At 55.1% G+C, this 16,204-nt stretch overlaps 1 protein-coding gene and 1 long non-coding RNA gene across 3 annotated transcripts in view; one reads left to right on the top strand and one right to left on the bottom strand.

The window, feature by feature from the left end:
* The window catches only part of Klf13 (KLF transcription factor 13), a 44,596-nt gene extending 37,599 nt beyond the window's left edge, over positions 1–6,997 (top strand). For both annotated transcript variants that reach the window (XM_004852647.4, XM_087188264.1), the window contains one exon: positions 1,538–6,997. In XM_004852647.4, coding sequence (XP_004852704.2) covers positions 1,538–1,827 — 290 coding nt within the window. In that variant the 3' untranslated portion in view covers positions 1,828–6,997. The remainder of the gene's footprint in view (positions 1–1,537) is intronic.
* On the bottom strand, positions 5,597–8,370 carry LOC147824842 (uncharacterized). The gene is made up of 2 exons (XR_015441644.1): positions 8,027–8,370; positions 5,597–7,220 (listed from the first exon to the last, which is right to left on the bottom strand). It is a non-coding gene; the product is annotated as an uncharacterized LOC147824842 (long non-coding RNA).
* Positions 8,371–16,204: the final 7,834 nt, after the last annotated feature.

Raw genomic sequence — 16,204 nt, 5'->3', positions numbered from 1 at the left:
TTTGCTTTAATTTTTACTCTGGTAGATACTGTCCTGTTATTTCTTTGGTAATTTCTTATATTCTACTTCATTTTCTCTGTTTTCTTACCTTGCACCTCCTGAACTCCCTGGATTAGTTCGATATGGCTTTCAATCTTTAGCCCTTCCTGTGTGTTAACTGTCAGATAGATGTGGGAAGTGATGGTTACCTGGGTTCTGAAGCCCTCCCCCGCCAATACCCTTCCCTCGAGGGCGAGACTTAGTGAGGAGACCAGATACAGATACGCTACATAGGCTCGGCTCTGTGTTTCAGCAAGAGGAGGAGACGGGATCCTGGGGCATTCACGTATTTCCTAGGACTGTTTAAGGGGGGGTTCTATTTTCTGGAATATTTCCTTGCATATATTTGCAACTTTTTAAATGTAATTTTTGTTTGAACAATGATATTTTCATTTTCTAAATGCTATTTTTCGTTCCTCTGAACTTCCTTTTTATGGTATCTTGTTTGCTTTGAGCATCAAATTGTGTCTCATTCTCTGAGGACACGAACTGGAATTTTGGGGTTAATAGTCTCTTCCTGTCACGCTTTTTCCTCTGGAGTTGGTGGTTTTGCTGCTCTGTTTTTCCTGCTGTGCTGCTGGTTTTCCTTGTCCATCTGGCCATCCTTGAATGCCTGTTTGTATTTAAGGTGGATGGGCAGTGTGGCTGTCCTCTGCTGGGCATAGATGACCACCCGGAAGGACTGGCAGTCTGCTTTAGGAGCCCATGTGAGGAAGGGGGAAGACCACGTGGGAAGGGTGGGGACACAGCCTCTGCTAGGAAGACTGCCTTTTGGGGTGCCACAGCCCCCACTGGTTCTCCCTGAGCAGCTGATGTCACTTTTTTGTGGTTCAGAGTTCACTTGGGTGAGTGCTAGCCTCTCCCGTGAGAGAGAGGCCAGGAGGCTGGGGTCCTGACTGCAGACTGTCTTCCTTACCTTCCGTCTCCACTGCGCTCTACCTCCCCTCGGCCCCTGGTGGGGTTTTCAAGTCACTGTGCTGGGGTCTGTTGGAGGTGTGGTCTCCTCTGGTGGCCCTTGCTGGCTGGCCACGTTGGGGCACCTGGCTGAAAAGGAGCACCAGGCTGGTGGGCGGTCTAGTCTCAGGCCCTGGAAAATGTCTCCTGTGACCCCCTGGTGTTTCAGACCAGAGAGACTAGCGGGGCGGGACTGTGGCAGAGCGCCCAGGCTGGAGATTTGTCTGATCATCCTCAGGGCTCTGGGCGGCAGGCTTGGCCATACCCACCCGTTGGCTCCTGCCACTTCACCTGCATCCCGGAAGCCGTCAGTCTGCTTCCACCTTGGGGTGTGCAGGAAGCCGAGGCCCAGCTCACCTTTGCCTTGATGGACTTGCTACAGAGATGGCGGAGACAGGATGTGGATGCAGTGGATGGGAAGTGCCAGTGGTTGAGGGATGCAGGGTGGTAAGCGGCCCCGGGGAGGAAAGAGCCAGGCGCAGGAGGCCTGGGCATCCTGGGCAGTGCCTGGACTGATGCTCTCCCCCGTCCCCTCTCCCCCCAGGTGAGCGGCCCTTCGCCTGCAGCTGGCAGGACTGTAACAAGAAGTTCGCCCGCTCGGACGAGCTCGCGCGGCACTACCGCACTCACACGGGTGAGAAGAAGTTCAGCTGCCCCATCTGCGAGAAGCGCTTCATGCGCAGCGACCACCTGACGAAGCACGCGCGGCGCCACGCCAACTTCCACCCGGGCATGCTGCAGCGGCGCGGCGGGGGCTCGCGGACCGGCTCGCTCAGCGACTACAGCCGCTCGGATGCCAGCAGCCCGACCATCAGCCCGGCCAGCTCACCCTGAGCGCCGAGCGTGGCTGCAGCGCCCAGGACCCCGGACCCTGGACCCGGCGCGGCTGCGCAGCCGCCCTCCCCTCCTCTCCTCGCGTCAGCCCCTGCCCTTTCCCTTTGTACTAGGAAAGCAGAGTAACTTGGTGAAAAGTCCATGAAAAAACACTCTTCTTCACCTCAGGTGTCAATGTCAGTTTGTTTAAAAAAATGATTTTTCAAAAAAACAAAAAAACACCATCCACAGATTGCACAAATCGTGATCCCACGAAGCTGAGATTCAGTGGTGTTGAACCCTTACTCAGGGATGGACATGTTCCACGAGGTCACGAGGTCCCCTTCCTGCCGCCTTACTCTGTACTTAGATTTGCACTCTGGAGTTTTCCACCAGGCTCGGGAACGCGGGGGATGGAGTGGGCTGACCGGCGTCCTGTCCTGGGCCAGTCAAAGGCTGTGGGAGCAGACGTGGTCACGGACGCTAGTGGCGAGGCCTGGTCTCCTTCCAGCCCACCACCAGGCCTCCGTCCTCACCCGTGGGCCTGGCCTGGGACACACGGGCCACCGTAGAGGGATGGATGCCTTAAGCCGCGCCTCCGCCTGGGAGCCGTGGAGAGGCCGCGTCGCCTGTCTGCTCCTGCCGCCTCACTCCCCTCTCCACGCGTCCTCTCCCCAGGCCTCGGGAACTGGAAACAGACCGATGCGCCCTAAGACCTCGAGAGACAAGGCCTGGGCGCCACCCCCCAGGCCCCGCTACCCTGCAGATGGCACACGGGGACCCCACACTGCTGTTTTATGCTTTCCGACTGGAAAGTCCGGCCTGGGGATTCTGGCCTTGGAAAAGATTTCGGAGAGTGGTGTGGGTGTGCCCACTCCCTGATCTCTCCTGCTGGCCTGGCTGTGGACACCCCTCTGTTTGAAGTCCTGAGCAAGCCCGTGATGCCGCCTGGTCAGTCCGACAGCACCGCACAGACCGCTGGTGGCAGGAGACCAGAGCTTGTGACCTGTCCCTCTGCAGGAGCTGCACCACACCGTTGTGGGGAGTGCTGTGGAGAGTGTGAGTTCTGTTTCCTCCCCGGGGAACTCCAGCCATGGAGAATACTTTTCTCAGACCTCAGTGTGCCCGGTGCAGGCTTAGCAAACCTCCAGCTTCTTGCTGTCGCCTGGATTGCTCCTCCCTGTTCCTCTGGCTGCTTCACACCTTGCCTGGCAGCACCTCTCCTGGTAGGAGAGGAGAAGCGGACAGCTGGAGAGCAGGTCGCCCCAGGGCAGGGAGGCTACACTCCAGTGAGCTCTGCAGACCCCTGGAGTGTCCACCCTAGCTCTGCAAGACCCGGGCACCGCCTTCCATTCCTCCTGAGAGTCAGGGCCTGCAAATGCAAGGCTGCGGAACAGTGTGTGCGTGTGTGTGTGTGTGTGCGTGCACGTGTGTGTGTGCGTGTGTGTGTGCGCGCACACATGTGTTACAGGGAAGGACTGGGTGTCTTGCAGAGACTTCTCACTTTGCTGAGGAAGAATGACCCTGGGGACTCAGGGCCTCGCATGGGCTTCTGGGTCCAGAGTGCCTTGGTTGTAGCCATGCCACTTCCACCCCACCCCTCACATGGTGTGGGGTGCTGCACAGAGAAACCTGGGGGCCCACGCTCAGCCAGGGTTGGTGGCCCTGGCTGCCGTGTGGAGCCAGCTCCAGAAGACGGGTGCCATCCATCTGCAGCAGCTGCACAGTTGGCAGTGTGCCCTCTGGTGCTGTGGGTGCCCATTGTGCTCGACTGTGCAGCTGGGAGTGGCGAATGGCATGTTGTGGCTTCTGCTTCTAGAGTGGTGGGTACTGAGCTAGGCTGTGGCGTTGGTCTGCTGTGGGTGGGGATGGGTGGGCAGGGCTGTCTGGTTGGATGCAGAGCTGGCCGTCCTGGTGCTTTGGGGCCCCGGTGGCAGCCCAGCTTGCTTTTGGTGCGGGAGAGGGAGGAGATTATGTGGTAGGGATCTTGATGAAGAGAGAGAGCCCTGGGTGCTTGGGGTATGACGATCTTCATGCCCAGTTGGTTCCAAAGTGAGGTCCCTCCCAAAGCTGTTTCTGTGTGAGGCGGAGAAAGCCACCCTCTGAACACATTTCATGTCTCAGGAATTCACATTCCAGGTTCAGGAATTTTATTCCAAAGTCCTTTGGTGCCCCCATATCTATGATTGTGAAGGCAGAAGAGGGAGAATGTGTCTCCCTACAGGAGGAGCCGGGCATCTCCTTGTGATCTGCCCAGTGTCACAGGAGGAGGTTTTCAAATTCCATATCTGTCTCCACACGGGAAGAGGGGAAAAAGGACTCTAAACCCAGTCATCTTGGAATAAAAGAAAGAGCTGGTTTGTTTTAGAGTGGGGTGGGGTGGGGGAGGGGAAGTGGGCATAGGCTGTTTCCAAAGAGAGCACTTAATTTAATTTTTCCTCTGAACGACCCAGGGCTGTTCCGTCTGATAGATGGAAGGGTAACATTGCCTTAAAACAGAAATATGCAGGCATTGGCTATTTTTGGCAGATGAGTGTGTCTTCACTCCCAAAGTGGTTCTCCTTAATGGCAGGGTGTGGTCCTTCAGCCTCAGCCTGGCCTGGGAAATGGGGACAGGGTACCTGGAGGGAGTCCTCTGGGCATCTGGCTGGACCCTCCTGAGCCATCTGGGGTTTAAATTCATCTCATCTCGGGGGCCGGGGGGACTGTTCAGAAGGTTTCTCATGAGCCGGTTTCCATCTCATCTTGACACAGGGTTGCCTTCTGAGTGTCGTGTCTTCCCAGCCTGGGTCTGTTTCAGGGCCTTTGTGTGATTTATGAGTAGGCTTGCTGCTTTCAGTGGGGTTAAGGAACTGAAGGGGCTCCTAGAAATCAGTGAAAAAAATCAAACCTTTATTTGGGGGCAGGCTTCAATTCTTAAGGGGCCACAGAGGCAGAGGAGGCAGAAATCTCCAAATGAAGGGTGCCTAAGTGGAGGAAGAGATTCCCTACGAAGATCTCAGAGCGATTCTGGATCAGCTGGTGTCCTGGACAGGAAAACCCTTCCTGGTGTCAGCCATATCAGGGGAACAGTTGTCAGCTCCCCGAATGCCTCCTGAGTCCTACAGCCATACAGACACGCAGATGGACACAGCCCCTGCCACGGGGGGGGGGGGGTGTCCTCTCGATGGGTGCTATGTAGTGATGGGCGAGGTGCCCTTGCTGGGAGCATGGTGTCCTGGAGGTGCCCTAACTGCACCCTGCCACATCCCCACCCATGAGACTTGAGGTACAAGATCCCCATCCCACCCTCGAATTTATTAGCCCCTGCATAGGGGCAGGTGTGGGACTTGCCACGGTGTAGTCTCCAGGTGCAGACATCTACACACTGGTGACTCCAGACCTCCCTGTGCCCGGGCAGTGGCCCAGACCAGTGACGGCAGTGAGGGTGGGACACACAGACAGGGCTGGTGGCTGGTTGGGGTCCGAAGTAAGGCGTGGCAGTGCCCCAGGCCCAGTGTGTCCAGAAGACCCAGCCTCTTTCTTGCGAGAAGGTGCTAAGATGGACTGCACAGGGCCATTGCACTTCCGGGGACCTTGTGCAGGACCTCTGCTGGGCAGCATGTGCCCGCCAGGAAGAAAGGATCTGAGCACTAGCGTGGCCTCGTTCCTCAGCTCCTGGCTGTGGCTTTGTTTACAAGGCAACCTGATTATTTTGACTTCTGACAGGTGTCACTGAATTTTTTTAACCCATTTTTAAAAGGTCATTCAGTCAGAGGCACAGGGCTGGAAGGTTTTAAGGCTTGAAGTGTTGGTCACAGCACGATCGGTGAGAAGTGCTTTGTTGGTCACCCACACCTTTCGCTGCCCAGTTTTTCCGCATGTGACTCTTGGTGACCCTATCTTTCAAAGCTGGAATCCAGACATGGGCTGCAGGGTTTTGAAATCAGGATGGCACAGGAAGGTCCAGATCCTCTGACTAACTTTCCTAATTCGGGAGCTTTCCAGGGTTGGTCCTGGACACATTCCAGAGAATTTTGTACCCGAATTTAGATGCACAATCCAGCTTCCTACTGAGTAACGCCTGAGCGCCACTGGGGCAGGGGCCTCCCTCCTGCCGGCTAGCCTGGCCCTTGTCACTCAGAAGAGTGGACTTGCGCGTTCCCGGGGTCCACGGGAAGGGAGGCCACCCTTGGTGTCTGCTGACCCCTGCTGAGCTGCCAGACTTGGTGTGCAGCTACCCGGTCCTGCCCAGCCTCTCCTGTTCTCACTCAGCTTTAAAACTTTACTACTTTATTTAAAAACAAAGAGGAGAGAAGCAGCCTCCCCTGCCCTGATTGTGCATTGGAGGTGCTCGTGTGCAGCTCCTTGGGGCTTTGGGGCCCTGGTCCTCCCGATGTCTTCCTAGGGCACTTGTGGACAGGCTGCTGTGCACGGCTTTGGAAGCCTCATGTGTGAGCTGAATGTCTCCGAGGAGGCCACCGCGGGTCAGGTGGTCCATCCCAGAGCCCACAGCCTGTTCTTGGAGGATTCCTCCCTAGGGATTGCCAGACACCCCAAGGAGAAGGGACCACTTTCCAGCGTGGCTCAGACACCAAGGGGTGTCATGACCCCGGGGCTGCTCCTGCTTGCCTCTGAGCGTGTGAACGGGAGACTGTTTCCCGCCTCACCTGGTGAGGCCGCAGGTGCCCAGTGCTGGGGAGCACATCGGTGTCAGCATCGGGCTCTGCTGGGTGACGGCATGGTCCGGTTCAGGGCTTGCGCAGCTCTGGGGTTTTGCAGTTGTGGTTGTGTTTGTTATACCCAGGCAACCCCTTCCCATCCAAAACCATTGATGGAGCTTCTCTGGAATCCTTTGCCAAAATCCCAAGGCAGAATCCTAGGGTCCAAGACCATTTCCATCAAGTTCATGTTTTCCTTTGCTGTAGGAACTTCTTTCTTTTCTTTTTAACCAGCTCCCCACCATGCTTCCAATGGCCACATTTCATCTTCCCTGGATCACTGCAGTGAAGTATTACAGTTGTACAGTTCCCAATCTGGCCTTGGCTTGCTGAAAGAAAACTTTGTATGTATTTTGTAAGGCATAGATTCTATATTGTAATGATGTCCTATGCAAAAAGAAAAAAATTAACGGAATTGTAAATTTTATTGTTTTAACATGTATGCATGTTTAGTGACGTTTACATTTTGAAATAAAGTTTATGATTCATTATTTTACTTGCCTGAGCTGGTTCCTTTGAAAGGCATGTCCTGCAGAGAGGCTCTGGGAGGGGAAGCAGCTGAAATGGAAGTGAACCTCAGCATGGAATTAACTGAGAGGGAGAAACTCAGGTCTGGAGCTTGCCTGGCCTCGCCGGGAAGACTGGCTGCGGAACTGGGGGCCTCTCCTGGCTCTCCCCTCTGCCTGCCAGGGCCCATTTCAGCTCTTCACAGTCCTAGGACAAAGGAGCAGGGGGAGGTGGTGACCACAGGTTCCTCCGAAGAGCGTAGAGCTTTCCCTTACTCCCCTGTGTTGGCTCTCACTCTAAGGAACACTGGAAGTCGTCAGCCTGAGAAAGAAAGGCATGTTTTGCTCACGGCTCCAGAGGTTCCAGTCCCTGGGTTAGTTGGCCCTGTTGCTTTTAGGCCTGCATTGTGGTGACATCACTGAGAGACTGAGCGGCAGAGGGAGCGGAGCTGTTCATGGCGTGGCCGCACAGTGAAAAAGGAGAGGAGGACTGGGTCCTTCTGTCCTCTCCAGGGCGCCCGCCCCCAGGAGCCCCCCCCACCTCCCAGTAGTGAGCCTTTACCTCAGGCACCTTCGGGGCACACTTTAGATCCAGGCTATAGCAGTCTCCAGAAGTGCTCACAGTTCCTCTCCCTGGGCAGCAGCCACATCTCCAAACCCTCTGCCTGGGGTCCAGAAAAATGCCCATTTCTACCAACGGCAGCGTCTGCAGTTGACCCTGGACACTGGCTCCAAAGCGCACAGCCACAGGGACAGGCCTGGTGTATGGGGACTGGAAGGCCCTGACGCTGGAGCCCCAGCCCCTGTGATCACTGACCGCTCCTTGGCGTCCCCAGAGGCAGGGTGTGAGCCAGCAGGGGCGGTGGCTAATGCAGCCTGGGCCTTGGCCTGTGCCTGCCTGTGGCGGGAGGCTACAGGTGCCGCCTTGGGTCTCAGCCAGCAGACCCAGCCTGCACCCCCACGGCACACCGTTCTCACAGGACACACTGGTACACACGACACATGCATCCTTACATGCTCTTACGTGAGTGCCTGTTTACGAGGTGAACGAAAACTACCAAGAAATTCCAAACATCGCTAACAGTCGCTTTTTCCTGACGCTGCCTAGATCCTCCGGCAGACTCTCTTGACACATGCTCCTTTTCTGTCCCTGTGGAAGGGCTGTGACATGGAGGCAGCCAAGCTCATCCGCAGTGAACGCGAGCACGCGTTGCCAAACACAGGCCTTGTTGGGGCTGAGGTGTCTGGGATTGTTCCGGGCGCTTCCCAGGACAGCCACTGTTCTGCCCCACTGCTCAGGGACTTCTCTGGACACCAGCAATCTCAGGCTGCATCCGCTTCCATAAATAGTGTGTAGAGAGGGCCCCAGAGGTGTGAGAAATAGTAACAGGAAATCAACAGCAGCCCGTCAGGCATGACGTCACCCCTGAGATTTGGAAGAAGCTGTTCCTGCTGGGACTCCTTTCTGGGAGACTGAGGGCCCAGCACTCACAGGGCCCCCACTTCAGGAACTGGGGAACCCCTGAGGCTTTGAGGAGTCCCAGTACCGTAAGGGGGAGAAAACACTTCAGCGAACAGTAGGTTTCCCAGTGTTTGTAAACGAATTTATTAGTATGTTTTATGTGTCGTGTGTCGAAAAGCACATATTCTCCCCATTGCCCTGGGCACAAGGGGAAGAAAGGCAGGCAAAATAATAAAGCATTTGAAGGAGGAGGTCTGGCTGGCAGGACCTCTAGGGCCCACCTGAGAAGTCCGTAAAGGGGGTCCCAGGCTTGACCATGTCTGTCGGGACTTGGGTTAGACATCGTGGCAGGTCATTGATGTGCTGCAGCTGGCCGTGCAGCAGCCAGGTGAGGGGTGGCGTCTGGTGGAGGGAGAGGCAGGCTCCTGGCATCCCAGAGGGCAGAGCCTGGCTGAGCCTCACACCCTGTGCTTGCCTCCCGAAGGAGGGACTTAGCATCTCTCCCAGAACATTTTCTGCAGCCAGTATCACAATACTACACCCTACATGCTTTAGAAAGCAAAGAGGTTTGTTTCAGCTCAGAGTCCCTCGAGCCCAGGGTTGAGAGGCCGCATCTGTTGGTGGCCTTCTTGCTTGTGGAGTCTTGAGGGAGCAGCGGGCACCAGGTGGTGAGAGATGGGAGCCCGTGTGTGTGTGTGTGTGTGTGTGTGTGTGTGTGTGTGTGTCTTCTTATAAAGCCACCAGTATTCAGTCATGGAGGCTCCACCTAATGGGTCAACATGCATTTCTGGGAGGACAAACCATACTCAAACCTGATGAGATATTTTTGCAGAATTTTCTTTCCAGGGCTGGAGATTGAACTCAGGGCTTCATGCAAGCGAGGCAGGCTTGTACCACTGAGCTGTCCCCCCGAACTATAAACCACATTCACACCATAGCACCATCAGGGATCACCCAGTTGCTGGATGTGTTCAAGCAGACGCTGAAACGTGGCATGGCAGGAACATCCTAAGGAACGTGTGTCCAGGGAGGAGCCTAGCTAAAAGGCAGAGCAAGGGCCGTGATGTTTCCAGGGGACTCACTGGGGCACAGCTCTCTTAGCTTTCTCGGTCTTGGGATGTGGACCAGTCTTTATGGGTTGGGCTCGACTGCAGAGGGCACTGAATAACAGGTTAGGCAGTGCCATTTATTCTGGGACACGAGTGGTTGATCCTGTCAGTCGTATATGCTATGACACAATTCTTGCACCACACCTAAGGTCTTCTAAGTGGAAAGCCCAGTAATGCAGTAAAAACACCCAGCTTCTCCCACAGGGGCACTGTCTCTGGCCAACGTCCCTGCACTGCCAGGGACCAGGGACCAGGGCTCTGTATCAGTAGGGCATAGACAGGCAAGTTGGGGCAGAAGACAGTGCTGGAAGTCTAGGGCCTGGATTAGTTTCCTATTGCCCTGTAGCAAACTTCCAACAGTGGGTGAAAGCAACATACATTTATTTCTTATAGCTCTGGAGACCAGAAGGCCAAAATGAGCCCTCCGGGGCTAACAATAAAGCTGGCTCCTTCTGGAGTCTCTTACAGGCCACCTACCTATCTTGGCTTGTGGCCCCCTTCCTCCTCTTTGAAGCTACTAGGGTGACGTCGTCTCTTCCCTCTGACTTCCTGTTTTCCTCGAACACCCTTGTGACTGGCCCCAGCAGGCAGGATCTTCTGTGATCCTGTCCCCTCCTGTCCCTACACGCATGTCCTCCCTGCACCCTCCTGAGCAAGGGGCAGAGCAGCACCCGCAGCTGCAGTTATAGAAGCGCAAGACCCTGGGCTTAATAAGCTGCAGTGGCCCCCGACCTCTCTGGCACCAGAGACAGATTTCCCGGAAGACAGTTTTCCCACAGACCGGAGAGGGGCAGGGGCAGTGGATTTGGATTAGTCTCCTAAGGAGCGGGAGGTTGAGGTCGCTTGAGTGTGCAATTCGCAGTCAGGCTCCAGCTTCTGCAAGAGCCTAAGGGCTGTGGATCTGAAGGGAGGCGGGGCTCAGGCGGTGGTGGGGTGCAGACAGCAGCACAGGCAGGGACCCCACAGGTGGGAGGTGGGAGGCAGGACTGGGTCTCCTGAGCTGTGGTTATTGCAGCACTACCCACATTAATGAGAGCATGTGGTATTTATTAGTCTGTGTCTGGCTTATGTCCCTTAACAGTTCCTCCAGTTCCAGCCATCAAAAATGATGGGATCCAGTCCTTTTTATGGCTGAATAGTATTCCACTGTGTGTATGCACCACATTTTCTTGATGGACACCCAGTTGCTTCCATTTTTTTGGCTATTGTGGGTAGTGCTGCAATAAACACAGCCGTGCAGGTCAACAGACTGATTGTGTTTCCTTTGGATGTATCTCAGGAGGAGAATTGCTGGATGGCACAATAGTCCTAGTTTTAATTTTTAAAGAAGTCCTGTACCGTTTTTCATAACAACTGCTAATGTGCATTCCCTCAAAGGGCACAAGGCTCCCTTTTCTCCACAACCTCACCAGCCTTGTTACCTTGCTCCGGGACTCACTGTTACAATGAGCTCCATCCCAATTAATGCCTTCCATTCCCAACCTCACTGCAACTGGGTCGTGACTTAATTATGAGTTCTCCAGGAACACCAGGTGAGAATCCACCAGGACACTCTGTGCAACCTGCATAACCAGCCGGCCCCCTTGTACCTCTAAGAGCAGCCATCAGTCTAGACACCTGCGGCACAGGTGTTGGGCTGCTGATGGATTTGGGGTGGTGTTCTGGAAAATGGTTATTGCACATTTGCTCTGATGTGCAGAGCTGCTCCCTCCCTCCTGTCTGTCTGCTGCTCTTTAGCCGTAGACATACTGCCTGGGGTCAGGGATTCTCAGGGGTCTGTCTGGGGGGGGGGGATGGGCTCCCTCCCGGGCTGGGCTGGGCAGTACCCTCCTCACCTCCGCCCAGGGAGCTTCCTGCGTGGACCTTCCACTCTGGGAAGAGCAGCTGGCAGCTCAAGAAAGCTGCATGCTAATGGAGACAACCCAGGCACAGGAGGAGGAGCACGGGCCAGGAGAGGCACCGACACCCAGCCAGGGTGGCAGGCCAGTCCTGCTGGTGGTGGCGAGCTGTGGAACTCACACCTCCTTACCTATATCTGTGTGCGTAGAGCAAATGTCAAGAACTTAAAAACTTAAAGGAAAAACACTAAGATGTTTAAGATAGCTTAACTGTCCAGGAAGGGGGGATCAATTCGGTGAACTGTGTAACAGTTGCCAATCCCCAATATATTAAGTGAAAAGAGTAGATTACAAAATAATACTCAAAGTGGAATCACAGTGCATACACACATTTCTCTCTATAGCTGCATAATTATGTTGTGTGTAGGCATGCTTAGAGAAAAGGTGCGAAGCACCAGCTAAGAGACATGGACCAGGCACTTGTTATCTTTAGGCAGTGAAAAGCACAGAGGACTTTTACTTGCTCATTTTTGTTTGTTTTCTAAATTGTCAAGCCCGTTCAGGTGGATCTTTTGTCAGGAAAACCCATCCATTGCACTTTGGGGAGGCAGAGTGTGCCAAAGGCAACCCGGTGGGATGTGCCACTTCCCTTCAGGACAGCGAGGGGGAATCACCCCAAAGGCCCCCCATGTGAGTCCCCATGGGGATGAGCCTGCCCCACAGTCACCTGCACATCTGCAAACGTGTCCCCCCAAGGCCTTCCCCCAGGCAGCCAGCCACACCTGCCATGGGCTGAAGTTTGTGCCCCCCCACCCATTCACATGCCCGAAACCTAATCCCCAGTGGAATGGCACTGGGAGGTGACGCCCGGAGAGAACTGGGTCAGAGGGTGGATCTCAGGGTTTCATAACCCTCATGAATGGAACTCATGTCCCGGTCACATGAGGATGGAGGCAGAGGACATCGATGCTGGATCTGTCCGCACCTTGACCTTACACTCTCCTGTCTCCATACCACGGGAAATAACTGCTCAAGTCACCCAGTGTATGGTGCTTTGCTTTAACAGCATGAGCCAATGAATGCCCTGTAGGCCGAGAATACACAACCGTGTGGGGAAGGTGAATGCCAGGGGCAGGACAAGGTCATGCAGAAGGGCCCGACGGGTTTCAGTGGTGCCGGCAATGTGGCATTTGTTTAGGATTTATTAGAGCAGAGTGGTGGAGCACTGGGTTTGTTTGCCCCTTTCTCTGTTTGGGGCAGGGGCGGCGTTTGACACCTTTGCATGGTCCCCAGCAGGCTCCTTTGAGGCGTCCAGGCTGTGCAGGGGGGTCTGCAGGCTGTCTCTGCAGTGTGCACAGGTGGCTGTGACCAGGCCTCGGGCAGACTGCTCCCCGCACCAGGCAGAGCTTTGCTCCAAAGGAGGATCACAGCGCGGGCTTGGAGAGAAGCCATGCAGCATCATGGAATAAAAATAGAACTGCTCTAGCCAGCCAGAAAGAAGGGGCCCCGCTCCTTGCTGGGAAGACTGAACAGGAGAGAGGGTTCATTGATCTGAGGCAAGGGAAGGACACTGCCCAGCGTGCAGGGAGGCCCACGGCTACCTGCTCAGTGCCTGAAGGGCCTGAACACAGTGGGCGTTACTGTTCTTCTCCCCACCTGGCACTGTGCCCTGGGTGAGCCCTGGAGCAGGCTTTTCCTTCCTGGATGTGGTATGGTGAGAAAATGCTTTAAGACGTCAGACAGCAAAATGCATTTATTTTATGGAGTGTTGAGTAGTAATGTCCAAGGACTTTGAAAGTAATTTGATTACCAGGTGTACTTCTTAAATTTAGGAATTCTAGTCTTTAATTCTAGGCTCTAATGGGTGCTCCCCAAAAACCTAGCGATCAAATGTCTCTCTGTCCCCTCCTGCCTCCGACTCCCTCGTCCGAAACACCAGTTCCACCACTACAGCCTTATGCCTATTTTTATCTTTTCTGGGTTTTAGTATGTACTTCACTGGTCATTCTCTTAAGCCTCAATAAAAGGCTTGTCCTCCTGGTGCATGCTTTATGAGCATCATATACAATATACTGGCTTCCTGATAGGAAAGATGGAAGTGGTGATTACTTCCCTCCCCTCCGCCCCTCCCACGTGCTCCCCCTGTGCCCGGGAGTGGCCACTTCTCACAGGTCTGCTCTGTCTTCTCAGAAACTTCATGTTTTCACACCTCTGTCTGCCCCACCACCTTTGTTCTGTGTCTTCATGCCCCTTCCTAACCTCGGGAGCTTTGGCAAACTTTCTCTAATATGGGTGGAGTCCAGTGCTTCGGCAGTAGGCCTAGCACACGCATCACTGCCCAGCCTCGGGTTGGGGACATCGTCTTGCTTGCAGTGTCCATTTGCATGGCTCAGGGAAGACATTCCTAGCATCAAGAGCCCACTGAGAGCCAGGTACAGTGCCAGGTGCCTGTAGGCGCAGCTACTCTGGAGACGGAAGCAGGAGGATTGGGCAACACGTCAAGACCTTGTCTCTTAAAAAAAAAAGTACAAATTGGAGAATCTATTTTCACTCCATCAATGGCTGAAACTCATATCACATTTTAGTTTGCTGTTGAAACTTTGGCTATATGGATTTTTCTCTAGTTTTTGTCTTTCCTCCTTGTCAGCAGAATAACAACACACCTCTGCACCTCACCACCTTTTTGTTCCCAGTATTCTCTCCCCTGCCTGCTCTTGCCCGTCTGGCTGCTCCCCGACCCCACAGCCTGCACACAGAACCCAGGACCCCCGAGCGCCTCTGGCGGCTCACTCCATAGTCCAGACCCGCATCTTTGTCATGCTCCGCTTTCCTCCTTGCTTTGCTGAAACACATCCTCAAGGGATGGTCCCACAACGGATAGGGGTGGGCTTTGTCCGACTTCTCCTTTTGTATCCTGGGAGGTCTAAAAGTCTTCTTCCACTCCCTCATGGGTTGATAATTTGGCCAGTAGAGAGCACTGAGTTCAGCATCACGTCTTGGTGACCTTACACCACTGCTGTAGATGGGAAGCCTGGTGCTCTCTTGGTCCTGGCCTATGCAGCCATCATTTCACTCTGCCTCTCTGAATCTGTCTCCATCACGTGCCTGGTGGCCACCCTCACCTACAGATCTTTCCAAGGGCTGCCACTGCTTCTTCAGCCCATGTCTTGTGGGCCCCTCTGGCTGAAGGCTGTCTCTTTGGGTCTGAAATGTTTGCTTCAGATATTTTATTACTAATCTTCCTTCCTCCACATCCCTCCTTTTTAGGACCCGTGGCAGCTAAAGGCGGACTTACTGAAGTAAGCTTCTGTCTCTTCTCTATCTCTTCCTAAAGGCATGGGTGTGTTTCTGTTCCCTGTCTGTGTCCTGCTCCGCCCCTGGGGTTGAAACTGGCTCCCAGATCTCACTGCCCCTCTGAAGCCCAGACTGCTCGTGGCATTTTGCCCCAGGCTTTCCTGGCATCTCTGTCCCCAGCAAGTGCCCATAGCCCCTCAGCAGCACACCTGGCCCTGCCCCTTGCTGGGCTGCTGTTAACAGGAGAGGATGCAGTTTTGAGCTTCGAGAGGCTTCGCTTGAGGGGAGGGCTGATGGGAGGCTTCGGGGAACTGAGAGGGGTGTGGGCAGCTGTGGTGGGTACAGGGTGCTGAGCGGCGCTGTGCAGAAGTGTAGGGCCCTTTAGGTGGCTGTGGCGGAGTCTGTGGGGTGCTGCTGGGGTCGGGGGAGCAGTGAGATACAGAAGGTGGTGTGAGCCGTCTCTGGAGGGCAGTGGAGCGGTGGTGTGCAGGATGCCCTGTCCAACCATCGGGGCTTCCAGGGGCAGAGTGACAAGGTGGCGGGAGAGGGTGGGGGGAGGGAGCCAGGCCAGCAGCCCTTCCAGAGCTTCCCAAGGGTCTAGTAAACTCCTGGAATTCAGGAACTGCTTGCCCTGAGGAATTTTCTGTGGAAGCCAGGAAGGAGATTCCTGTGTGGGCGAGAGGTTGGGACAACGTGCTGGCTGGCACGGCCAGGGACAGGGAGACCCCCGGAGGCCTGGAGACTCTCCCGGAGCCCAGCCCTGCCCTGGATGTCACGGGCCCTGTGATGCGTCCCATCCCCAGCCCCAGCGCAGCAGCAGTCCCCACGGGACCCTGACCCATGGCTATTTCAGGGGTCCCAGCACCCCAAAAGTGCTGGCCGGGCTCCTTCCTCTGCCGCCCCACTTCCGGTGTCCCACGGGGTGGGCCTAGGCTGCTGTGTTGCCTTTGCGAGGAAGACACAGCTGCTGAACCTGAGGCTTGCTGCTGCCGCCATTGCCACTGCCCCTGAAGTTTGTCTTCTGACCTTGCGGAGTTCTCCTGCCCTGGTTCTGAGAATCTGCTGGATCATCAGCAATGACCTTGCTTGAAGGTGGCTCCTCAGGAGTTGCTCCTGGGTCCCTGGGCCAGCAGTGCAGGCTTGGCAGACGCTGCCCAGTTCCCCTCAGCCCTGTGCCCCGTAGACCTCTGTTTCCTCACCTGTGTACCGGGTTGTTGTGGGAGTACAGACCCTCAATGTGCACTTGAAACACATGGTCTCCAAGGAAACGCATCTTGGGGTCAGCCTCACCTTCCAGGCCAAGCCAGCCAATGTTCGGCTCAGAACACACTGCCCACTGCTTCCCACTTCTTCTCTCTTTGGTCTTTGGGAGCAGAAGCGGCTGTAGCTATGACCCCAAAGCACAGCAAGGTTGAGCCCAGTCAGGAATGGGAGGAGCAAGGGGGCTGAGGAGATGGAGAGACAGAGGGTGCTGGGAGGAGGCTGGACA

This window comes from Heterocephalus glaber, unplaced genomic scaffold (assembly GCF_053883595.1).
Source record: "Heterocephalus glaber isolate CG9 unplaced genomic scaffold, H.glaber_assembly_v1.0 deba00001531, whole genome shotgun sequence".
NCBI classification, from domain to species: Eukaryota; Metazoa; Chordata; class Mammalia; order Rodentia; family Bathyergidae; genus Heterocephalus; species Heterocephalus glaber.
This window is presented reverse-complemented; position numbering and strand designations above follow the sequence as displayed.